A 27,927-nucleotide genomic window follows, 5' to 3' on the forward strand; every position below is an offset into this window, starting at 1 on the left:
TCGTGAAGCAGCTACGAGTTGACGCAGCAGGTTGACGTGAGTGACAGGACAGTTGTCCAATCACACTACACTAAATAAACAGAGACTGTGATATCGTAAAGTTTGTGCCCTCAGCCCGAAGTGAAATGCGCCAATCAAAATCATTTTTAAATAGTAATAATAACGGCCTGTGCTGGGGGGTGGGGCACCAGTGGCCGCTAGGGGGGGCACGGCCCTCAAATGCCCCACCTTGCCGCCGACACCGATTGAATGGCTCAAGTTGAAATGACTGCTATTAGAAACATGATGCTAACAGATATGCTTTCATGTAGGAGCAAAGGTGTTTAATAGATTGAAACATGTGTCCTATATCTTAGCAAACTGACCATTCACTATTCACTATGGATAATACAATAATTAGCCTTCAAAAACACAGGTTGGCTTGTTTACGCGCTTGCGGGTAAAAACGACAAAATATTTCTTTTTTTTTTAGACGGTGACGGTCTTTTGTGGGCTTAAAAATGCAAAAATCTGAAACCACCCCCCAGAGTGGAAAAGTTAAATACGCTCCGCCGTAGCGTTTCCGTCTAAACTGCAAAAAGACGCAAAACTCTGGTCAGATCTGCTCACATCGCGTACATGTTTACGTCACATACATCACCACCTAGTGTCACCACCGAGCTGCCTAGCAAGCATACCCAATCGCATTCCACACATTTTGCGTCACCGTATGCACGCAGATTTCCTCCCGAAAACGCTCGTCTAAACACGGAATAAAAAGTGAAGACGCGACCCCACTTTTGTGTCTTCTGTTCCAACAGTCATCATATAAACGTAGCCTTAGATTTGAGAGATTGCGTGTTTTGAAATACAGATACAGGGATCAGCAAAAGCTCCAATCCTGCACATTTTTCAGGCCTCAGTGTCAGCGAGTACTCGAGACCAAATCACCGATCGGATCCAAGCTGCCTCTGTTAAAGGTGCATTGTGTAACTTTCAGGAGGAGGGTCTGCTACTTCTTGCCTTCTTAAAAATTCTTCATAGTTTTGCTTTGGAATATTCCACAGTACAACATTAAGCATCCATCTTTCTTTTACTATATTACAGGTGATTTTATTTCTCCAAAAAACTCACAGCATCTCACAGCAAACTCACAGCAAAAAAGCATCACGTTTGTCTCCATGGAAAAAGATAAACATAATGCCGTACCGTGGAACAGTCCAGGTAAATAATAACATTTCATGGAGGCAGTGGCAAAGTTGCACAGTGTCCCTTTAAATCAGGACATATCATCACCAGGACCATTATACATTTGACTCATACTTCTAAACCTTGAGTCCTCAAAATCACATTCTTATAGATTTTCTTAGAGATAGCATTTTAATCCTGAATTTTTTGAACTATAAGTCTCACTTTTTTATGTTTTGGGTGGTCCTGCAACTTATACTCCAGTGCGACTTATATATTAAAATTTTCAGACTGTAGAAAAAGCTGCTGTCCTGTCTGGTCAGTTGATCGCACTACTGATTTTTTTTATTTAAACAAACTAAATAAGACAACTGAGAAGACTGAACACAAATGCCCCCCCAAAAAAAGTTATATTTTGCAGACTACAAGCTGCAAGTAGTGAAATATGCAGCCGAAAACAATAATCAAGCAGCAGAAAGAAAGTCTGGAGTGAGCAAGATTTTTGACAAACAAATGGGTGGGTGGTGCACCATGCAACTTTCCTAGAAGTCATTGGATGGATCGACAAACCCTGTACTTCTGTGACAACCGAAACCATCCTGTCGGGATTCAGAAAGTCTGGAATAATTCTAACTAGAACTGATCCTGAATCTGAAATGTCGGTTCTTGGTGTCTGAGTTGATAAAATAAATTTCCCACAAAAAATGCAACTTATAGTCTGACTTATATACGTTTTTTTCTTGTTCATTACGCATTTTTTGGCTAGTGCGACTTATACTCTGGAGCAACTTATAGTCCAAATAATACTGTAGTTATTTTTTGCTCTTGTACTATAAGAAAGTTGATTGCCTTAGTCTATTTCTTCATACTATGCGGCATCGGACTGGTATCATACCAGCGAGTACACTATGGCCAAGAATTGGATCGGATCCTCAGAAAATGGTATTGCAACAACAGTATGTTTGGATACAAAGAAATAGTTGGATAAGCGAAACATTCCTAAGCTCACTGAAGCACGCTGTTGTTGCTTTTTACAGAGAAAACCTGATGCATTTTTTCCTCCCTGTAAGTGAGCATCTTTTTACAGGCCTCACTGCTGTTTTTATCAACGCTTTGTGGTAAAAAGTCACGAAGCAGAAAAGTAAAAGATGCATTTTTCCTCCCTGTAAGTAGATGCAGAGAGAAATGTCCTGGAAATGACTTGAAGTCTTTAAGGCACGGCCCCTCTTTCAGTCCCTCTCTCTCTCCTTAATTTCAAAGAGGAGCGGAGAGAGCAAATGGATTCTACACCAACGGGACAAACCAAATCGGAGCTTATCGAGAGCGCGCAGAGAATCCAGGCTGAGCACAGTACAGCGGCTTCTATCAACGCCAATGACCCACAACCAGGGAAAAGGCAACTTAAAGAGACGAAGAGTTCTGACTGTCTCTTTCAAATGCTGCGGGACTGATAAAAATGTGAATAATGTTTGGAAGAATTCTGGGGAAATGCTACAAGAAGATTAGGCAAGCAGCGTTTTGACTCAAACAAACATAAACAAAATAAATCAAGTAGAAAGAGATAATATGGCAGAAATATGAAACTTGATTCAAAGTCTATTTAGAAATGTATTATGTGGAGTCCGGTTTCTCAAACTATGGTACAAATCACTATTGACAATCTTCTTTGGTGGTACACAAGGTCCATTGTCGTTCTAGTGTTTTATATCATTTATTTCATACATATTTAAAGATGATGTACCTGATGTTTGCCTATTCTGTAACACTTCCCTAATGCATACCAAGCTTTGTCATTCTTAACAGTTTATAAGGCAGCTGTTTCAGAAGCCAGAGCAGAGTCTTCCCTTCATGGTAATGCTTACAATAACAAGCAGAGCTGAAGACAGACTTTAAAAAATATACAGTGTTTTTATTTAGAACTAATACAGCATGGGCATAGATAAGACTTGATGATATGGCCAAAAACTACGAACTAGATTTTTTTTTGCATACCCTAAATCAGGGGTCTCCAATGTTTTTCCTCCGGTGAGTTACCTTTACAAAACAAAAATGACAAAGAGCTACTAATTTTAGCAGCTACAGAAATTGAGGTGATTATAAGAAAGTCTTGGGGTACAGTTAAGATGCCTATAAAACATAAACCATTGTCCATTTATTAGTTTATTAGTCAAAGATGAGCTTCAAAATTATACATTTACAATGGTAATAGGCATGTAATTAACCATTTTTTTGTTATTCAGCACAATGGTATAATTCTGAAATCCCTTGGTGAGCTACTTGGAAGGGGCTGGAGAGCTCCTGGTTGCTCCCGAGCTACAGGTTGGAGACCTCTGCCCTAAATGATTAAAATTTTAATTGATTTTAATCAAAGTCAGAGCAGAGACTGCAAGTCTTTCAGACAGGGGAAGCTCTTTACATTTTCATTCTTATCATATGCTATTATTTAAGAAATCGTTAACCGCCTTCAGTTACACTTGTATAGATATATGATACACAATAACCCCGGTTTGTAAGTAAGAAAATCTGGAATAGACCTCAATTTCACGATTTAGCAATTTTTCTAAATCAATTATCAAATTATCAATTATTAAAACCCAGAATTAATCAAATTAATTTGCCCAGCCCTGGGCATAGTCCTATTTTAACCTCGAATAGGCCTGTACATTTGGATTAGATCAGGTTGTATTCTGAAAGCCTTTGTTTTTTTATGCAGTGCTTAGTGTGAAAAGTTTGAGAGCCGGTGCCTGGTGGCGTAGACGACCACCCCATTACCTTGTTCCTGGTGGACAAATTTTGAATAAATTATTTTGCTTAGATTTAGACTGCACTTTATATTCCATTATTCAGTCCCTGTTAAATAAGTCACAGGTTGAAAGAAGTGCATGTTTTGCCCAAGGGTACAACAACCTCCAATGCCAATATAGCAGAGACTTCATCCCATCTGTATCGAGACCCACTGTTAACACCAGCACTGTATTCATAACTTCCCTTGTTCTTCCACTTGGAGGGAGAGATTACTTTAGCCCAGACGAGACACCACATGACAAAATGAAAGTCCAAATATCAAGAGACTTCCAACTCTGAGAAAGATGTTAATAACTGCGAGGCAATATTACAAAAGAGACGATAAACACACAGCCCTTCCCACAACGATTTTTCTCTCTTCGCCATCTGCCGTCGAATCTCACCGAATTACAGTGAGGGAGTGAGCAGCTTGGGCTCTGGCTCCAGGACGCCATAATCACGTGAATTTATGTTTTAATAAAGGCTCATGAATATTATATTGCTCCAGTCATAGACCAGGAATCTCCCTAAATAAATTAGAGCAGTGGAGGACAGAGTGTGACAGAAGACTAAAAGGACAGAGGTGTGGGGGACTATCAAAGAAATATGAAAATGGTTTTGATGAGTGTGTTATTAAATCTCCCCAAAATATATTCTAGTCAAAACAAACTATACTGTACAATAGAAAAATGTTTAAAAGACACAAACAGACATACAGTAGCTTAAAGGTCCTGCATTACGCAAAATGGATTCTTGTGAGCGTTAAGTCATGTTATAATGTTGTTACATCATCAAAAACATGTTTCATTCACACATGTTTGAGTAATCCTGCATTATTAGTTTCTCTATCATCTCTTAAAATGCTCTGTTCTGTGATGTGATGTAGTGGTAGTTTTCAAACTACACAGCTACTTTTCACTTTTAGTTCAGCAGAGATGACAGGTTCTCGCTCTTTTTCACTGACAAAATTTCAAAACATTTCCATGACTTTTTTATGAACTAACATAAATTTTCCATGACTTTACGGCACCCGCATGTGTAGAATTGATCATACTTTTAGGGCTAAATATGAAATGTTAACCCTTTCCACTCACCTTATGGTTTGATATTATAGTTTTTTAACATTTACTATCAGTGCATTTATTGTTGTCTCTTTTAAACAAAAGGGGCATACATTCGGAAATAATCCTAATAGCTTCCTGATAACTTAACAGAACACTGTAGTTGCATGAAAGAGACACTAAAATTCCATGACTTTTCAAGGCCTGGAAAATGATATTTTCAATTTCCATGACTGTGGGAACCCGGAGATGAGCAATTCCAGGGCTGAAAACATCCAAATGTCTATCCAAATGATTCTAGTGAAGGCGTATGGAGTTTAAAAACACAGTGGAGCACTTCCTGTACCATATGACATCACAAGGTGGAACAGTGTTTTCAGTTTGAGAGAGTTTGAGAGAAGAACACAACTCCAGGTCTGTTTGTGATGAGGAAACAACATTATAACAGAGATCAGAAAATAGTGTAATATGGGCTCTTTAATTTGTATGTTGGAGCTGTAATATAATGATAAAAACAAAATACCACTCTCCAGTTGTAATGCTAGTCGAGAAAATTGTAGTGCCAAAAATATAATTAATCAACTGAATCACAATTAATGAATGATTTAAATATCTGTAAACGAATTCAGTTTTTAAACTGTCATTATTTGGTCTGCACACAACCTCCAAAACATGCCTTTTGTGTTTTGTCACTTGCATAAGCAGTAATTACATAAAAGTGGTGTTCAAATGTAATTTTTTTGATGATAGTCCTATTTTGTCTGAATCAGGACAGCTTCAATTTACTATATTTCATTTTGTTTTATCTTCATCTGAGCAGAATTTAGTAAAAACCTCCAAAAAAGTCAAGGGTGTTTCTCAAAAAGGACACATATTAGCAAAATGGAGTTGTAGGAGTTTTGAACCATGTTATAACTGTTCCTCACCATAAGCACAACCTACATTGGTTTGGTTCTACTCCTGTACTTCTGTTCAGTTAAAGCATAAGTGCTCAGAATTTAGTTTTTTTTCACCTATCCACTAACCCCACTGCTCTGTACTTTCTTACTAATATTAAAAAATGCATACATGACGGATTAAAAATATCCTATATCCACTTCTCAGCATTAAAAACACGTAAATGAATGTTCGCTGCTTGTTAAAGTGAAATTACACAAGACATAACTGCTCAGTTCTGCGTTTTTTAATATTACTTTGAAATGTACTCTATAGGTCATCTTGTCTATGAGTGATGAAATGTGAAACGCTCTTTCTTAAATGAGTACAGCTTAAAAGTTACAAATGACTCTGAAATAAAAAGCGAGCGGAAATCCCTTAGTACTGTATCAAGACCAAAAGTCCATAGATATACCAAATACATAGCTGTAGAAGTACATTTTGAGTGTATTACTGAAGTGTTACTCACCCAGAGAGCACTCCCAGGACCAGGTTCAACATGAAGAAGGATCCGATGATGATGAGGGGGATGAAGTACAGCCAGTTCCATGTGTTCCCTGAGGCATCGTTGGCCTGAAACACAGAATAGCACATGTTTAGCATTTCAAAATCAATTCAATATTAAATTTCCTTTAATTATGACATTATATTGATATTTGAAAGATATCTGCAAAAATAACTCTTGACTTTGTTATTTTGTAGTAAGTGTGTTGTGGTGGAGGGTCCGTCAAATGCTTTTCCTCATGGAGATGTCATTTATTTATCTGAAATGTTCCGCACTATGACACTAAACAGTTCTATCTTACATTTATTCAGCCATTCAGACTGTGAGCGGGGTTGCCCTTCCACAGATCTGACCTGTATCTTGGTCTGGTTTGGTCTTGATGAAGATAGAAAGACCATACTGTGAAACATTCCAGACAAAGCAAAGCAACATCTCCATGGAGAAAAACATTTGAAGCCCACCGACCAGAAAAGTTACACAACGCACCTTTATCTATGATGGTGATTCTTTACAAACCAGTGAGTCAACTTTTTATTTTACGATTGCTTTATTCCCAAAAATACAGGGCCTTCATGTTAACTTTTTACACACTGACCATAAATGTATTAGTATTTCTTTTTTAATTTTACTATCCACTTTTGTTTTGTTTTTTGTTTTTTGACATTGCTTGGTTCTGTAGATGCATTGGGCCTCACCAGCCTCAAGGTGGCCCTAAAACCTAAATTCTCACTTTAGTATTTAGAGGTATTTATTCTGGCAAATGTCCTGGTTTGGTCTTGGCATGGTCCCGGTTTAGTCCTGATGCACACGTGGCCTGGTCTTTTTCCAGTTCTGTTTTAGTCCTGGTCTAGTCCATGTTTACTTCCAATTGTAGTCCAAATTTTGTCCCTATTTTGATATTTATCATTGTTGGGGAAAAAAAAAAAAATCTGCATACACACTCACTTCATGGGGCCTGCTTCACTTTGGGACAAGTTCAGATATATAAATAGTTTAAGGTTAGGGTTTAGGTTAAGATTTGGTGAGTAGTAAATATGGGTAAGGTGAAGTCTCCAGAAGTCCAGAAATGACTCTAAGTGAATATAACATCTCCAGAAGCATAATGTGTTTGAAAGTAACTGCAATATAAATCAATCAAGCTTTATTTCAGATTCCAATGGGTCCATACAGAATATTTAAAAAAACAGACAGAAGACAAACAAAACAGTTAAAATGGTCTATAATTCATATAAACAGTTCAGTAATAATACCTCCGTGAAAGAAAAGCACTTGACGGACCCTCCACCAGAAAAGTGACACAATGCACATAAGAAAAACAACAACTCTTTGCACTTAAAACAAGAATCAAAATCTAATGTTGCTTGAATTAAGAAAAACACACTTATTCCCATGGTAGATCATTTTACTTGTCAAGCTGAATCTACTCAAATAAAGTAAAATGTCCTTAATTTGTTATTTTAACTTACCTAGATATGCCTTTTTGTCTGTAGTCTATATAACGTAATTTCATTCTGTGAGTCCTCAAGGCACTTCAGAAACTTGTATACAAAGTTTCTGATCACAGCATTCAAAGTAGGGATGTTATTGTGCACAAACAGCAAACTGGCACTTATCCATTGAGGGACTTTCCACAAGATACAAAGTGCATCATTATACACAACATGCAACTTCTTAAATTTACTTTAGCAGTTTAGTTGGGCAGTTTAGAATGGTGTGCAGTAAGATATGAACAGAGTTACAGACGTCTCTCTCTATAACAGTATAGCAGTTCACCTTTTGTGGCCCCGCTGTTTCGCAGATTTTTTTAGTGCAATTTTGCATGCTTTTTTTTTTTTTTTTTTTTTTTTTTACAGCATATGAACACACATTGTGTTCCTCCCCTTGCGTCCTGATTGGCTAAGGGACTGTAGACCATTGTCAATCAATCTCCTCTGTGCTGCATCTTTGAAGTGCTGTATGTTTGCAAGTTTTCTCCCGGACAAAACCCATAATGTCGATGAAACATTCTGCACCCAAAAGGCAGAGGAAGATGCTAACCATTAGCAGAGTAGCAGTAGCAGAGTCCTGCACCTGGTCGGGTACCCGACAAATACAGGCAAATAGTTGCTGAAATGGGCGGGTTTAATGCAGGCGGGTAGTAATTAAACACGGGCGGGTTAGGACTACACCAGGACTACACTAGAACTAAACCAGGATTAAACCCGATCTAAACCAGGACTAATCTTGGATTTAAGAGAGAGAACCCTGAGCCGATGGAGCAGGGTGTCCGCAAAGCGCCATTGAGAGACGGCTACGCTTACCTCCATGGGGTGTGGAACTCTACGCTGGTCCTTTCGCCTGCGGTCACCCGACAGTCTACACGGGCGCACCTCCGAGCCCATCCTGACAGTGAGTCCTGGTTCAGTTCTGGTTTAATCCTGTTTAATTCCTGTTTCAGTCCTAGTTCAGTCCTTGTTTAGTCCTCTTGGTTCAGTCCCGGAATCAGTCCTAGTTTAGTCCTGGGTTAGTCCTGGCTTAGTCTTGGTTCAGTTTGTAGCGTATGAAGCGCAAAAGTTTGATATAATCTTGGGTTAACGGGCGGGTGCAGGGCTGTACTGCGCGGGTGCGGGTCTCCAAAAATGGACTCGTGCAAGACTCTTTACTGTAGGGCTCCATTACGGAATAAATTAATCTTTGTTTCACTAGATAAAGAAGGAGGAAAACAACATAAGGATGACAGCAGCAATAAGTTTTAAGAAAGATGCAAAAAGGGTTAACTGTCCTGTGTGAGAAAAGTGTTTAAAGTGTGTGCTGAAGGGTTTTACAGCCTTAAAACAGATATAATAATTGTAAAATATAAAGTTGACTACTTCGCGGATTTCACCTATCATGGGTTATTTTTAGAACGTAACCCCCGGTATAAACGAGGGACACTGTATTTTCACATAACATAGACATTGTGTATACATTTGAGGATTGTACATAAATTTTGCTATTAATGCACGATATAAACTGCAGCCGGGTGTGATTAGTTAGTTGCATCGTGGAAAATTGCATATATCTATTTTGTTTGTGAGATTCTCTGTCCCTACCACGCACTATAGGCCAGCCTGTTCCTATATATTAATGTTTACACAAGATTGGATTGCCTTGTTTTTCTTTAGTCCATCTGAAGCCAATTCATTCCACTCTGTGCTTCTACAGATGTGCCCCATTGTCTCAGCAGATAAAGGAGCAGGTCTATAATGCTCCTCGCACACAATGACGTTATTATACTGTGTAATTAGAGGGGAAAATGCTGAGTTTTACTACACGAATGCCAGACAGTGAATGCAATCTGATACAAGTCGCACTGCAGATAAACTATATCAATGTCATGGAAAGATTAGGAGGACATTAAAGTACAAAGAATATAGCTACAAAACTTAAATTAGTTAAAGAGCTTAGAGGTGCATTGTCTGACTTTTCTGGTGGAGGGTCCATCAAAAGCTTTTCTCCATGGAGATGTTACTGCTTCGTCTGGAATATTTCACAGTATGATATTAAACTTTTTCATACCGTCAGGGAGGCCAAATCAGACCCAAGTTACAGGTCAGATCTGTGAAGCGGTAACCCTGCTTACAGTCAGAATACCTGTTTTTCTATGTATTTTGAACAATAAAATCACCTGTAATTGAATAAATGTACTATAAGGTAGAGCTGTTTAATGTCATACTGTGGAACATTTCAGGCAGAGCAATGATATATCCACAAAGAGAATCATACGATGGACACTCCACCAGAAAAGTTACACAGTGCACCTTTAAAGTTATCGTATTTTCTGGACTATAAGTCGCTCCGAAGTATAAGTCGCACCAGCCAAAAAATGCGCAATGAAGAAGAAAAAACATATATAAGTCGCACCGGACTATAAGTCGCACTGTTTGGGGGAATGTATTTTATAAAATCAGAGACCATTAAGCGACATTTCATCTTGAAAGGCAAGTTATAGTAATAACAATAGAACAGAGAACAACAGACTGAACAGGCGTTAATATGTTAACGTAACATATTAACAGTTATACAGAAAATTCTAGCATAAACAACAGAACATAAGTTTACCAAACTCACGATCTCACTCCAAATCACTAAATCTATTGAATTCTTCATCCTCAGTGTCAATTCTGCGTGACCTCCGTTGGTAAGCCATTGATCCATGATGTAAACAGAGCGCCACATCCTCTTCTGTGTAGCTGTCGTCAGACTCAACATCAGTTCCAGTTAGAATTATTCCGGCCTTTCTGAATCCCGACAGGATGGTTTCGGTTTGTCACTGAAGTTCAGGCTTTGTCAATTCATCCAGTGACTTCCAGGAAAGCTACATGGTGCACCCGCCTAGTTGCTGTGAAGCTGTGTTCTCCATCCCCGATTTCCACCAGTCCCTCACAAGTTTTTCGCTCACTCCAAACTTTCTTTCTGCTGCTCGATTACCGTTTTCGGCTGAATATTTCACTATTTGCAGCAGGACAGAAGCTTTTTCCACAGGATACATGTGCAGTAGAGTGCGAAGTGACAGTGGTACGGGAGTAAAAGTAGTACTAAATACTGACACATGAGCCTAGAGCACCCTCTTGCAGCTCTCAGTCTGAAAATTTTAATATATAAGTTGCACCGGAGTATAAGTCGCAGGAAACACCCAAACCATGAAAAAAAGTGTGAATTATAATCCGAAAAATACGGTAGATGCGTATGAAACTCAGATTATTTGATTGGTTTTAACATTAAAGTCTTGTTTCTATCAAAGTGTAGGGACATAGAGATGACCAAGTGCTATACAAGCGTGGGACCATATCAGAAACACAAGCAGTCATCAAAAAAATGAAAGAACATTTTTCTCAATTCATTCTGATTCAAAATACTTTCACTGCCATACAGTTGAAAACAAAAAGATGCCAATTTCACTCAAGTCAAGATTCATTTCAAGGTTAAGTTCATCGAGATGCACTTTTTTTTTTCTTTTCTTTTCCGTCTTTCTGTATGAAGCAGATTAATTTTATGAACAATTTTCAAGCAAGGGTGGAAAAGCAAAGGTTGACATTGTTAAGTTGGTTTGCCCAAGGGAGGAAGCCACAGGGATACAGAGCCACATCCGTCTCCTCAACACAGCGATTTGATTTGAGGGTTTGATTTGAAGTCTACTTGTTTTGTCCAAATTGCACAGATGTGATTGTCAATGATTGTCTGTCACTGTGCAAGGGTAAATCAGGGCGTGAGGCTCCTATGGGTCTTTTGTTGGATTTCCAGTGTTACAGAGAATCATGTCATAAAACATTTACATTTTAATTCTGAGTATATTTAAAGGTTTTTATTTATATATTATTCTGGTGGAGGGTCCATTACGAACTACTAGCCTTTCTATCTCCAACCAGACCAAGTTACAAGGCAGATCTGTGGAGAGGCAACCGCACTCATAGTTATTTTTTTTTTTTTTTGGGGGTATTTTTTAGCAATTATAAAACCACCTGTAACTGAATAAATGTTAGTTAGAGCTGTTTAGTTTCATATTGTAGACAGACAGACAGACAGACAGACAGACAGACAGACAGATAGACAGATAGATAGATAGATAGATAGATAGATAGATAGATAGATAGATAGACAGATACACGGATAGATGGATGGACAGATGGACAGACGAACGGACAGACAGACGACAGACGGACAGACATAGACGGATAGACAGATAGAGAGATGGACAGATGGATAGACGGATAGACAGATGGAGAGATGGATAGACGGATGGATAGATAGACAGATAGATGGATAGACAGATAGAAAGATGGAGAGATGGATAGACGGATGGATAGATAGACAGATAGATGGATAGACAGATAGAAAGATAGACAGATGGATAGACGGATAGACAGATAGACAGATGAGAGCTGGATAGACGGATAGACGAATAGATGGATAGACAGATAGATAGATGGGATGGACGGATAGACAGACAGAAAGATAGACAGATGGCTAGATGGATTGACAGATAGACAGATGAGAGATAGACGGATAGACAGATAGACAGACGAATGGATAGACAGACAGACAGACAGAGAGACAGACATAGATAGATAGATAGATTTACTTTATTTATTCTGAAGGAAAGAAACAGTGATACATAATAATAACAATAATACAGCAGTAATTCAATTTATAGTGATGCGTTGTATAGCCGGTTCCATAGAAAAGCAGATGACGGACTCCCAAACCAAAAAATTACACAGTGCATACAAGTACATATGTGTTAATAAGTGTAATACCATCATTATAAATTATAATAAAACAACGTTATTATCAGATGGATTTAAATTATATTTGCTTTAAAGACTAGTAGTACATTTCTCTGTACTGCAAAGAAACCATTCCAACTATGGATTAATAACATTATGAACACTAAACGCTGAACCTGATTGGAGTAAAACGCTGGTGGAGGCCTCAGCTACAGCCGTGCGTGTAATGTAATAACAGCACTACAAATCATTGCTGCAAAATTACATAAACAGGTCTGTCTTAATTAAATGCACGCTAAACTGCTGCCATGCTCACAGTTAGCTTCCCTATGGCTATTAATGCCAAGTCACTGCAAAACTCTACTGACAACAGAAGAGCTTTTGTCCACTTTCACTTTCTATATGTCTATGTTATATATTGCCATTCTTTAGTGTACCCAGTGTTCTTGGTGCATGCTCTGAGCCTGCAGCAGTACAGTCTTTATATCTAGTTATTTTATTTTCTTATATTTTAGTCAGAAGCACTTTTAGCACCTTTGAGTTTTTTTTCCAGGCCTGTACTTAAAATATGCCACTGGCTGTATTACTCAACTTTAGCTACAGCTTCCTATGTGTTTTCCCCAAGACAAATGTGTAAATGTCAATACCAGTTTTAAAGGAGAGCTGGTTGTCTCTACGGAGATGCTATTATGTTGCCTAAAATGTTCCTCAGTATGGCATTTAACTAACCCAGCTGGCATTTATTCGATTACAGATCTTTTTATTGCATCGAAACATGTATTCTTACTAGGAGCAGGGTCTCTCTCTCTTGTCTCCATGTAGATAAATATGTTTAATGCCATACTGTACACCATTCCAGGAGAAACAATAACATCTCCATGGCGACAACCAGGTAGTGAACTCCCCACCAGAAAAGTTACACAGTGCAAATTTAAGAACATACTTTTTTGTTTTACAATTTAAGGTTGCCAGGTGTGAATGTGAACGTTCACTAGAATCATTTGGATGATTCCATTTCTATTGAACTAAAAGTAGCGGACTAGTTGTTGAAAACTACCACTTCATGACATCACAAGGTGGGACAGAGCATTTTGAACTTTGGAGATGTAGACAGACTAATAATAAAGGATTACACAAACGTGTCAATGAAACAAAACACATCTCTAGGTATATTTTTGATGAGGAAACATCATAACATGTCTTAAAGCTCACAAGTGTCAAGTTTGAGTAATATAGTACATTTTAAGTGTTAATATAAAGATTGTGTGTATTTTTTCTGCAAATTGACCAAAACAAAATACTGCCCAGTGCTGGAGATTTAAAGGTGCATTATGCAACTTTTCTGGTGGAGGGTCTGTCTAATGCAGAGGTACAATTATAATTTTGATTTAACACAAAAAAATGCATCACTATCCATCTGTTTGGGTTAGGTTAGCATTTATGATCATCTACATTCATGTGTGTGAAAAATATGTGTGTTGTATGAGCAACTGACAAATCACTATCATTGGTTTTAAAATAACTACATTTTGGGGACTAATGCTACTTCATTTTGACATCACTGGTGATGACAAATGCTAAAGGCTTGTGTGTGTTTAGTATTCCCATATCCACATACACGTAAGAACCTTGAAGGCTCCAAACTTTCTTTCTGCTGCCCGATTACCGTTTCAAATTTTCAGTGGTACAGAAGTAATGGTGCGATCGACTGACATGATACAGACAGAAGAGCGGCTCTTTCTGTAGGCGACATGTGCAGTGACAGTGGTACAGGAGGAATGGGAGCAGCAGATACAAGTCTAGAGCCTCTCGCGACTTAGCTTTGCTAAAGTAGCCATCTAGCTAGTGCATTTAGTATTTATCTATCTAGTAGTAGTATCTAGTAGTGTATTTAGTACTTTGTGCAGAGTTCAAATGTTCCATGTGGATTTACAACATTTTTTGTTAGAAGTTCTAAGTTTGGAAATACACCGTGACTTTTTCAGGCCCTGGAAACACTGTACATTTGGTAAGTGGACCTTTTGAGTTTGTAATTGAGTACCTCTGGTCTAATGCTTTTCCCAATGAAGATGTTATTGCTACATCCGGAATGTTTCACAGTATGGTATTGAACCTTTCTATCTTCATGGAGACCAAACCAGACCAAGTTACAGGTCAGATCTGTGCAGAAGCAACCCTCACAGTCAGAATGCCTGTTTTTCTGGATATTTTTGAGCTATAAAACCACCTGTAATTGAATAAATGTAAGGTAGAACTATTTAATGTCATACTGTGGAACATTCCAGGCGGAGCGACATATCCATAGAAACAAGCAGTGCAAATATCAACCTGATATACTGACCAACCGATATATTGCCCTATCTCTAGACATGTGGTAATGTTGTGTTAGCTTCTTATATCTGCCCACATTACAAATAAACATGATGAAAACACTGTTCCAACTCTGGCTTTGATTACAGTAGACAGTTGGTATAGATTCCACATCGGGACTGACTGACAGCGTCCTGACGTCTTTTACCATCCGTCTCTCCACTTTTCTCACAGCGATAAGTCATGTACGCCTTATCAATAGTGAATTTGGAAGCAGAGGGCACAGAGCAGAGCAGCTTAAGAGAGAGAAGTATTCAAAGCACAGCCAGCAGGGAGAGTTTAGTGCACGCCGTAATGAAGACAAATGTACTTTATCAGCCAGTGAGGTAACACTACTATCAAGGGAAGGGCTGAAACTTTTGTCTTGTCACTGTTTAACTCAACTGACAGCTCATTGCAGTGGGAATTATAAGTAGCAAAACAAGCCTATTAATGGGACAATGTGTAACTTTTCTCGTGGAGGCTTCGTCAAATGCTTTTCTCCATGGAGATTGTATTGCTTCATCTGTAATGTTTCACAGTATGGTGTTAAATCTTTCTATCCTCATGGAAAACAAACCAGACAAAGGTACAGTTCAGATCCGTGGAGAGGCAACCCTGCTTACAGTCAGAATGCCTGTTTTTCTAGGTATTTTTGAGTTATAACCTGTAATTGAATAAATATAGTCATTCAAAAACACTAATGAGTTTCTTCCAGCTGCAAGAAGCCAGACAAGGAAAATTCCTGACCAGCCAGAACCACACACTTTGAAACAACTTTACAAAGACTAGTGGATCTGGAGCTGTATCCTGTCTCCCTGATTTCAGAGCATGTGATTGACAGGTGGATTAACCAATCACACATGTTCAATTTGCAGCAAAATCAAACAAGGCTGTTTGCACGTAAAAAACAATATAAAGGACCAAGAAACAACACAGGCTTTCTCAGAATCAACAAACGAAGCACCAGACTTAGGGTGACCAGATGTCCCTATTTACCAGGTCAACCCCAGTTTTGAGCCTTGTGTCCCCTCTCCCAGCAGATTTATCCAAAACCATTCATTTGTCACAGTTTTATACAAGAAATGTTCTAGGTGTGCCTATTTTTGACCAATTTCATACTGGCAAACAGTAGAGAACTTAAACTAAACTTAAACTAAACAAAAAAATAGAAAACTGTGCTTGAAAATGATCATAAGGTAAAAAATACACTCTGTTGTACCGACAGAAGCCCCTGAGATTATAATTCTGACCCACAAGTGAATTGAGAATGGACAATATTAGATGCTCTTTTCACAATTTTATTTATACCATCCCAATCCTAACCAAACTATTACTTATCTCAGGTAAAAGAAGTTATATAGTGTATTCTGTTCTGAATGTTATGAGAATTTTTAAGAGGAGATGTCTTCCGCATTTTAGAGACAAATTAGCAGCTGTGACTGGACATCTCAAGTTTAGACAGAGGTCTTTCACGCTCTATGGTCCTATTCTAGCCCCTTCTGGATTCAAACAGAATGTAGAAACTGGGCTAGGCTAGTCACGCAAACAATAAACTCAAATGGCACTAGCAAGAAAATTTGGAAATAGTGAGTTGGGTAATTATTCAAGTCTTCATTATACAAGTCTTCATTATACAAAATTCAATGTTTCTTGTGATCTAAAACCATGAATTCAAAGCAAAAGAAAAACAACACTTTCACAGTAGCTCAGTGCGCCATCAAAGACCATGCATCACTGCAGATACACAGATATGGAATTGTGAAGGAAATTTGCCGGAAAATACAGTCAACAGCTGAGGGATGAGATAACGATTGTAGAATACAGATAATTTGTATCTGGCTTGGCACACACCCCCTACCACCAATCACAAAAGAACATTCAAAAAGGCATGGTGGGTGAAATGTCTTGCCCAAGGACACACCGGTAAAAATATCAGAAGTAGCCCTTGAGCTGTCAACTTTGGGTGAGAGGACAAATGTTACAGAATGAGTTGCTGTCCCGAACATTAAAGGGGCACAGTGTAATTTTTCTGGTGGGTTGTGTGTAACCTTTCTGTCTCCATAGAAATGTATTGATTGCCTAAAATATTTTACAGATCTGACCTATAACTTGGCCTGGTGATGTCCCATGCTTGTCTGCATTGGAGATTTAATGTCATATTGTGGAACATTACAGGGAAGACAATAACATCTCAGTGGAGACAAGCAGGTGGACCCTCCACCAGCAAAGCTGCATAGTGAATCTTTAGTCTGCCCTTTTGGCATTTCAATAAATTCCAAAACAATTAGTGAAGGAGAAATAAAAGTATATTTGTAGCCAGGCCTGAAATTTGAGGAATAGACTCAAGGCTCAATACTAATTCTGATACAACAACAAAAACAATAAAAACAAACTTTATCTAGACAGTAGATAGTCATTATTAGCATTAAATCAATACTTTATTCTAGAGATAGATTGATATATCGGCTGGCCAATATAGGGCTGATATTTGCACTTTTTTAGCAAATTGGTAGTTTTCTATAGTATAATCTATATAGTAGATTCTATAATGTGGTGTACATTTTAACAATATTAATAACACCTGCCCCCCTTCTGTATTCATTAATATTGAACTATAGAATACTAGCCTAATTCATCAGCCAGTTTCACTTTGTGGAAACCGTCTGACCTCGCAGGATTAGGATGCGTTCGCTCAATGGTAGTACTTTTTCTATTTAACCAATCGCTGCTATTTGGTTGTGACGTAGGTAATGCACCAAATCCTGTAAGAAGGGCAATAACGTCTTTCCCCTTGATAAAATTCACCAAACATTTTCTTTGTTTCGGCTTTAAATCTTTGATCTCTGGAATCGTTGCCAACACAGAATGTCTGTCTTCGTTGACATCCATCTCGACCGCTTTGTTTACTGTTGTGCTGTACCAGAAAAGGGACCCAGACAGGCGCTTGAGTTTGAAGTCATGGCTTCACAGCTCTTCCCTGATTAGCCAATACGCGGTCTACAACTTCCGGGGTTCTTGCAAACTGTAGGGTATTCCAATCCCTGACCTAGTCTCTGGAGAGAAATTAAATTGAGCAGAGGCACTAGGTGGCGCCAGCCTGGCTAATAGAATACTGTTACATCACCCAGCAATTGGCTTTCAACCTTAAATCTCCAGAGACTGATATTTCTTTTTTTTTCTTTTTTTTTGGACCTGTTGCCTAATGAGTACACACATAGCTTTAGTTGAACACTTAAATGTAAACAGATAACTGCTTAAAACATGACTACACTGCTCTCTTAAAGGTTTGTGGTAAAAAAAAAAGGTCTGTAGATGAGCTTGTTGTGAATAAAAATTACAGAATGTGGTGAGAATAATAAAAGTTAGCCCTACAAATTGGCCCAGAAATATCAGCAAAGCTTATCGGCCATTGATTGCTCTGGATTCTAAAATCGTTATATCATTAAACATATCAGTCAGTCTCTACTTTTTTCTGTATTACCCTGTGGCCTTATATCTCTGTAATCCCTTAGCTGCCCACGTAGTTTCCAAAGTGGTCCATGGGCGCATACTAGTCTATGAGCTCTTATACTTGTTCTAACACAGTTCATTCAAAACCTATTCAGGAAAGATTCATTAATTCTGGCCTGTGAATCTGACTATTGATCGAAACTTGCTCAAATCCAGTTTCAATACGAGTTTTAGTATTGATTAGCATCTGATTTTTGATACTTTTGACAAACAGCGTCACACTCCCTCGCAGTATCAGTGAACAGTATAACAGTATAGCCACCTGATCTATGCTGTGCTGGGCAGGAGAAGCCGCCCTCGTCTGTCATAATGGGGGAGTGAGATGGGAGAGGGAGGGATGGAGGAAGAGAGGGGTGGATGGAGGGATGGGCGTGTTATTAGCGCATTAGCCACTCACACAGGGCACACAGGCAGAGCGCACCAGGCAATAGAAAAACCATTAGTGGCGCTGTTTGGCCCATTCAAAGTATAAGCCCCGAGGATAGGCATCAATTCAAGAGCCGTGCCACACCCAGATCACTACTGCGCTATAAGCCAAAAGGGGGGGAGGGGGAATTAACCAGTTCTAGAGACTGGGGCTGTTAATATATAGAAGTGGATGCCTTTTGGAGCAGTAAAGAAAAAAAAACCTGAAGGATAAAAATACAGTATGTTGTAACTGTAATACCTATATCTATACCTAGCCCTCTTCTTCATGTGGCTTTTTTTGAACAATTCCTTAAATGTACACTATGTAACTTTTTGGTGGGGGTCGGTCACTTGCTTGTTTCTGTGGATATGTCATTGCTCTGCTTGGAATGTTCCACAATATGACATTAAACAGCTCTACCTTACATTTATTCAATTACAGGTGGTTTCACAGCTCAAAAATAGAAAACCTGTAACTTGGTCTGGTTTGGTTCCACCTAGTGTGGAATACACTAGACGGTTTTCAAGAACCTTGGAAGCTGTAGACGTGCACCAGCCAATCAGTGAAGAGCTGTGAAGCCATGACGTCAAACTCAAGCACCTGTCTTGGTCCCTTTTGTGGTACAGCACAACAGTAAACAAAGTGGTCGAGATGGATGTAGATGAAGACAGACATTCTGTGTTGGCAACGATTCCCGAGATCAAGGATTTAAAGCTGGAACAAAGAGAATGTTTTGTGAATTTTATCAAGGGGAAAAACGTTAATGCCCTTCTTCCTATGGGATTTGGGAAAAGCTTAATATACCAGTTAGCCCTGTTAGTGGCGCATTACATACGTCATGACCAAATAGCAGCAATTGGTTGAATAAGAAAAGTATCACCCTATCGTTGAGCGAACAAATCCTAATGCTGCGAGGTCAGACGGTTTCTACGAGGTGAAACCGACTGATGAATCAGGCTATGGCTTGGTCTGACAACAGAATGGTTTAATGCCACAATGCCATTTAAAATAGTATTTCAGCACTGTGACCCAAAGTAATATATGTTTTAATTTATTTTTGGTCAATCTGTCAGTATACACTGACTCTGTACTTTCAGTATTTCCACCAACTTGCTCAGGGACGACAGGTGTAAATGAGCATCCATGCTATAACCTGGCACCAGCATCTTTCTTATGACTTCTGTCTTGCCTAATGTATTGTTGTGCACTGTCCCTGTACAAATAAAAAGCATACCACACCATACTGTGAAACACACCAGACAAAGCAATAACATCTTCATGAAGAAAAACATTTGACAGACTCTCCACCAGAAAAGTTACAAAATGCACCTTTAAAGTTTGACCATTAGATTAAATAATGCCAAAACCCTGTACAACCACAATGCACCACCTATGAGATAATAAGAGGTCATATGTGAAGGAAAGTCCACCAACTTTAAATCAGCTCCACTACTTTAGATACAGTGACAACTATAATGACAACACAGCTCCATATTGCGAGCCATAAAAAACAGCCCAGACACCAGCACCTGTCAACGCCTGACTTTATAGTGAGCAGGTCCAGGGGTCTGCTAATGAGAGGCTGCCAGTCTGGGTCCTGCCCTCAGCCTCGTCTGAAAACACAGAGACAGAATGGGGCACAGCGTCGGCCATGATGGATGTCTGCTCCAATAAAGACGCCACAGCTGGGTCTGAGAGCATAACACCTCTGCAACAGTGGCAACAGTGATCCAGTGATACAATCTGACATCACGTTTACACACGAATGTACACTTACTCTGTCATTACTGGCATAACATTTTTTTTTTCAGATATTGACAGGGATATCTAGATCTATCAATATCTATCAATATCTATCTATTAATATCTATCTATCAATATCTATCTATCAATATCTATCTATCAATATCTATCTATCAATATCTATCTATCTATATCTATCAATATCTATCTATATCTATCTATCTATATCTATCTATATCTATCAATATCTATCAATATCTATCAATATCTATCTATCTATATCTATCTATCGACATTTCCAGGGCTGAAATGATCCAAACAATTCTAGTGAAGGTGTATGGAGTTTAAAAACATAGTGGAGCACTTCCTGTATTACCACATTACATCACAAGGTGGAACTGAATGTTTTCTGCTGAGAGAAGAACTCATCCTAAATATGCAGAAATTTAATGTGCGACTTAAATGGCTATTGTCTTCAGAATTCTGGTTTTAGTCCTATTCTTAAACAGGTCCTACCTTAGTCATAGTTTAGTATCTGTTTATATATTGAAAGTAAATATAATTAGTATTGCTGTCATTTTATTGCACTATTTTCTGATACATGTTATAATGTTGTTACTTCATCAAAAACATACCTGAAACTGTGTTTTTTTTTTCATTCACACATGTTTAACACACAAATCCTGCATATTTAGGCTGTGCCTCAAACAAAAAATACTGTCTTCCAACTTGTGATGTCATATGGTAAGTGGTCCACTGTATTTTTAACCCCATACACCTAGACTAGAATCATTTGGATGACTGGATGATTTCAGCCCTGAAATTGTTGAATAGGTAAAAAGGTATATACTTGAAAACTATCACTTCATGACATCATTTTGAGTTTTGGAGATGTAGACAGACTAATAAACTACTCAAATATGTGTGAATGAAATAAAACACAACTCCAGGTATGTGTTTGAGATGACAGCATTAACATAACGTGGCTTAAAGCTCACAAGAGTCAGATTTGTGTAATATAGGACCTTTAAACATGCTATAGTTATTGAATGTCACATCACAGTTTTCCTTAGTCCAAGTACTGTAACATCAAATGACCACTTTATTATGATTTAACTCTGGTATTAACAGCTCCCAATAATTTACAAGGCATTATTTAATTGCGAGTGTATTAGATGAAGCACTGTCCCAGTCAGTAAAAGGCAATGTGTATGATGTATGTGAAAACGATGTCAGCCTCATAACCTCAGGGGACCATAAGGACTAACTCTGGATTAATACAGCTCCTAATGGGGGAAATTTATCATGTAAGTGACAGGAGAAGACATTATCAAAGGCAAAGGTCAGGAGACCAAGTCTACCATTCAAGCCAGCATGATGTAAGAAAGGGTTAAATGTGAGGGTAAATGTCTCTGAACATTTAATATAAGTGCAGTGATCTAGTTTAGAAACACACATGGAGACACAGGCACACAATTAAAATAATATATTATGTATAATGTTATTTATAATGTACAAGCTTCTGTGAATGTGCTCATAGGTCAGCTGTAAATTGCATGTAGACCAATACAACTAAGCATTTATTTATTTCAAAACACACATCATCACAATGTAAGCTTTCCCCTGAACTGCATGCTAAAATCATAGACTGTATAGAAAAGTGGACTAAGGCATGACGTCGCTCACAGCTCACAAGGCTAGCGGTTATGGGAGCCAATTTGAAGCAGAGTTCCATATTAGGAATAGGAATTTAATTACGGACAAAATAGCAAAATAAAAACAACAGGATTATGTAGAGCAGGTTAACATAAACAATTTAAACCAGTTACAGAGAGAGACAATTTTTCAATGTAAAGTCAACTGGAGCCAGAGTTGATGGAGCCAGAAGCGCCCCCATTTATAGTATTTTTTTATTTTTTTTTCACTTCACTAAATGACACATTAAAATAATACTGTGTAACCTTCTGGAGTTGGCCAGACTTGTAGAAAGGTAAAACTTGCAAACATTCTCCATGGACATAGATGAGCTTTTTGAGATGAGATAATTTTTTGGCTTAAAGGTTACACAGCAGGTGTAATAGCTTTTAAAACAGGCTATTACTTTAAAACGCAATTATCCGGTAACGGCAAGTTGTGATTATGGAATGATTAAGATTGTAAACATATATGTAGATAATGCCTTTAAAGGGCCCAAATAAAGCTATTTTCTGATCTATGTTAAAATGTTGTTTCTTTTTCAGAAATATACACACAAGTCTAGTGTTCTTTTTCTCGCAAACTGAAAACACTCTGTATAACCTTGTGATGTTATGTGGTAATACAGTTCCACTTCACTAGAATCAGGCTATATTTATATTACGACAGTCGGAACAGAAGTCGTGTCTTCACTTTTTATTTTGCGTTTTGACAAGCATTTTCGGGAGGAAATTTGTGTGCTAACGGTGAAGCAAGTGTGTGGAATTCTATTGGGTATGCATGCCAGGCGGCTAGGTGGTGACGCTAGGCGGTGATGTATGTGATGTAAACACGTACATGATGTCAGCACATCTGACCATAGTTTTGCATTTTTAAGTCCCAAGAACGTCATCACAGTCTAAACAAATGGCACTTCCAATAAAATATTTTGTCGTTCTCTTGTAAACAGGCCCTCAGTTGGATGATTTCAGCCCTGGAATTGCCCATCTCTACTGACCTTAAGGTAAAAGGTAGTTGTTAACTTGAAAACTACCACTTCATGACATTGCAAGGTTGAGCAGAGCATTTTGGGCTTTGGTGATATAGACAGACTAATAAATAAAGTGTTACTCAAACATGTATGAATGAAACAAAACACAACTTCACTTACGTTTGTAAGAAGGTGACAACATTCTAACATGACTCAGCTCACAAGAGTCAGTTTTGTGTAATGTAGGACCTTTAAATACGTGATTGTTGTACAATGTTAATCTATACAATCTTCTACCCTCTTTAGTACCTTGCTCTTACGTAACAGTTACAGCTACAATTACAATTTACAATAACTTCCACCGCCCTGACAGCTCTTCCTCTCAGCAACCAAACTACTATTGATCTTTGGGCTCAGTTTCCCCTTGCAGTTCTAAAAGACTTTTCACTAAAAACAAACCATCTCTCTCCATTGTCAACACAGAAAATGTGACTTATTGCAAAACGGCTCAAAAAAAAAAAAAATCTATATCGACCCATCCCTAATACAATACCATGAAAATAACATATGTGAAGTCTGCATATCTTTACATTGATATAATACACTTCAAGCATGTGTCCCCTCCACACACAATGCATAATTTAACTTACTGCATAAAGTGGCGAGTGCTGTTGTCCTAATAGGAGCAGTGTGAGTCATCTCTTACACATGCTCTTACGCTGTTTTTAATCATAGGCTGTAGGGGACCTGGGAGAAGAGGAGCACCAGGGGAAAAAACTGTTTTCCGTCAAGAATACGCAAGAACGAAGCTCCTTGGTTGTGCTAAAAAACTCACAAAAGCTAAAAAGTGTTCATAGAAAAAGTGTAACTGTATTTATAATTTATAACATTGCATACTCTCGTTGCAACCAACAGCAAAGAAAAGACGAAAAGAGAAGTTTTATGCTGTAATGGTTCTTGCCATCTGCTTGGATATGTTATGGTTTTGCCTGAAATGTTCCACAGTATGGCATTTAAAGGTTCGATATTACACAAAAGTGACTCTTGTGAGATTTAAGTCATGTTATAATGCTGTTACCTCATTAAAAACATACATGGAGTTGGAGTTTGTTTCATTCACACGTTTGAGTAATCCTCCTACTATTAGTCGGTCCACATCTCCAAAGCTCAAGATGCTCTGTTCCACCTTGTGATGTCACAGCAGCTACCTTCTACCTTTTGTTTGGAAGAGATATGCAATTCCAGAGCTGAAATCATCCAAATAAATTCTAGTGAAGGTGTATGGCATTTAAAAACACAGTGGAGCTCTTCCTGTATTACTACGTGACATCATAAGGTGGAACAGAGTGTTTTCTGTTTGAGAAACCTAAATATGCAGGATTTGTGTGTTAACTTGTGCCAGTTAAGTTACAGGTCCAATCTGTGGAAAGGCAATTCTCCCCACAATATATAAATGCAGGATATACCAAAAAAAAATTACATAGTGCATCTTTAAAGCGGAAACAAGTTCATTATATTCACTAAACTCTCTGCTTCCAAGAGTGGATTGATTTGCATGGTGCTTTGGCATAAGCTCGACACCCCAAGTCCCCCGATCTGGCACGACTTCCTATATTACTACTACTGCATAAATAATAAGTCCAGTGAAAATCCAGTTTTTAGCTCGTAAAATGGAGCTAAACACTAAATCATTCCTTGGTGTGACTTTTTTTTTGCCAATTTTAGTTCAAACTAGGTAAATTAGCAGCTTTCTCGTCAAAAACTGTCAGTGTGTGCTGGCTGCAGTGGCCATTGAAATTTTAAGTACTTGGTGACATCACGCAAGACTGTCCTGATTGCAGCCAGATGCTTCTGTTAATAACACAGAGTTTGAAGTGTGGAAAGCTATTAAACCAAGCCTTCTCAAATAGCGGTGCGATGCCAGAGGGGGGGCATGTGACCTTGGGCAACATGTTTTTTTTTGGTATACTAGAATAAAGTGTAATTGCACATCCACAACAGTAATTGGCACTAGAGTGTCGCGTTTTTTTGCACCGACCGTACGCACACACAGCACAACGCAGGAGATATGAAGTGCAGTGAACAAACCCACATAATATTTAACAGGGATACAAAGAAAGAGGGATAAATACAGAGATAATGAGACAAACGATAGTCTCCCGAAAACTAAGACAAGGAAATATGTATGCATATGTAGCGCTTGGCTACAGAGGGAATGACCGATGTGTTTACTGTGTCTAAAAATGTTGGCAGCGGACAGCATGAAGCCGAATAAATTACGGCTTCACTTAAAGACGTTACAGCCCAATCACTCTGATAAGCCGCTTGAGTTTTTTCAGCAAAAACGTGCCGAATATTGCCAATAATCATCCTGCTTTGATACTATTTGTAATCGTGGTGGGGAGCGGAGGAGTGCGAAATGTTTTCTTCTTCCTAGGAAGGGCGTGACAGAAAATAATTTCGAAGCACTGTGTTAAACCAATCACACTGTTCCATACACCTCCAGATCCCGCTCCTTCTCTCCCCTTCACTTTCTTCTTCTTTAGTCCTCCAAGTACTGCCCAGTTTAGCAGCTCTATTTGAAATGCAATTTTTTAGGTTCAAAATTTTACTTCCAAAAACTCCAAAATTCTTATAATGTACATAGAAATTATTATTTGACAAATATATATATAAGAAAACAACTTTATTTGATTGAAATAATTTTTAAAGTATCAGGAAATTGTGTTTCTTATATGTAAATTGTGCTGAACTTTTTGACAGAATTGCTCGTTGTTTCCTGTAATTTTCAACGTATTTTTCAGCTTTTCTTGATTGGTGTAAAACTATAATTTTTATTTACAACAGGTATTATCCCACCTAATTAAATACAAATTTGAGAATCATTAAAATCATATGCACTTTAAAGTAGGTAAGGTAAGTATAGCATGTAACAAAACTCTATGTGTCTCAAGAATATTTTCATCCCAGAAAAAAGTAAAATTAGAAGTAGAATTAGCATTATGTAAAAATAGACTTACATTGTAGAGGATATCCACCCATCCCTCCATGGTGATGCATTGGAAAACGGTGAGTATGGCAAACAGGATGTTGTCAAAGTTGGTGATGCCAAAGTTAGGTCCGATCCAGTATTCCCTACAGACCGTCCCATTGGAGCAGGTCCTCGCTGGGGGCTCAAGGCCACATGGGAAATCTGCTGTCTGCTCATCTGCAACCATAGTAAACACAGGGCGCATTAGCTGTGACATGATTTAAAGTTTTTAGTATCACCTTAAAGAGATTGTACACATTATTTCCATGTAGTAAACGGGGAGTAGGGAAGTTTTTATTGCACAATATAAAGGAGAAAATTTACAATGTTTTGGGCTATTTACATTATAGCTATAAGTTCCAGAAAGTCAGAGAGATGAAAGAGGAAAGTCAGTTGCAAAGTTCATATCATCCACATGTATATAACAGTAAATCACTTGCAATATAATATGACCCAGAAGTAGCAGTACAGCAAAATGTGTTTGCCACAGTACACATATATTGTAAAAGCAGGTATTGGGTTCAAAATATGTGCTAAACAGAAAAACAGGAAGTAATGCTGGTGTTCTGTTAACATGCTAGTTGTTGTTAGCAGTGGCGTTACAATAAAACTCTGCTCTGGCCTCTGAAAGTTATGAAACATGCTATTTTTCACTATTATTAAAGCAGACCTATAATACAAAATCAACTTTTCTGAGCTTTTCACCATGTTATAGTTGTTTCCCCTTCTCATTTACCCTCTCCAAGTTGTATTTGGAGTGATTCGTGTATGTGTGAACAATCTTTAATCACTTTTCAAGACACCATATTGCTAATCAACTCAAATTTTCCCCGCCCCCGGCACACGCCCACTGTTCTGTTCTTACTTTGTTCTCCAATTTTATTTTGTTAATCACTGATACAAGTAGAACTCATCAGCATTGCATTGTTATTTTGGTACAAATATATATATATATATATATATATATATATATATATATATATATATATATATATATATAAACACTATTCACTAGCATGATGTGCAGCTATCTATCAGATACTGACTTCGTTGTAGATTAGCTTCAAGTGTGTTTTTTAAAGGGACAGTTCGGAATTTTCGGACATAGGACCTCATTTCCTAATTAGCCAGAGTGTCGGAGACGTGTGGAGATACTTTTTAAAATATTCCATCCAGTCCTTGTATTTGCAGAGGTTGCTGGTGCTAGGCTAGCGCATGTCAATGGCCATAGTTAGCCTGCCACTAAAAACAGCCTTAACCACTCCATAAAGCACCCAAGCATATCTATTATTACACCAGATTGTTGATGTAAATGTCTGTGTTGATAGAATAATGTTTGAAATAAAACTAACCTTACATTGCATGAATCGTCACATGTTGAGGGACTATTTACTCATATATCAGTCCGCCGCTGCCAAGCTTTCTATCAGGAAGTACAACTCGCTGCTGCTGCTGCGCAGACATAAATCCTTTAAATGCAAGGTTATTTTTACTTCTAAAATTATTCTATCGACACAGA

At 38.2% G+C, this 27,927-nt stretch overlaps 1 protein-coding gene across 1 annotated transcript in view; it reads right to left on the minus strand.

Annotated features, from left to right (window-relative positions):
• The window catches only part of cacna1ba (calcium channel, voltage-dependent, N type, alpha 1B subunit, a), a 207,398-nt gene that overhangs the window by 112,621 nt on the left and 66,850 nt on the right, over positions 1-27,927 (minus strand). The window contains exons 6-7 of the mRNA XM_055161489.1: positions 26,398-26,585; positions 6,418-6,521 (exon numbers count right to left, since the gene is read on the minus strand). Coding sequence (XP_055017464.1) covers positions 6,418-6,521; positions 26,398-26,585 — 292 coding nt within the window. The remainder of the gene's footprint in view (positions 1-6,417; positions 6,522-26,397; positions 26,586-27,927) is intronic.

The sequence above is a fragment of the Boleophthalmus pectinirostris genome, unplaced genomic scaffold (assembly GCF_026225935.1).
Source record: "Boleophthalmus pectinirostris isolate CB_2022bp ecotype Guang Dong unplaced genomic scaffold, ASM2622593v1 HiC_scaffold_4, whole genome shotgun sequence".
Taxonomy (NCBI): domain Eukaryota; kingdom Metazoa; phylum Chordata; class Actinopteri; order Gobiiformes; family Gobiidae; genus Boleophthalmus; species Boleophthalmus pectinirostris.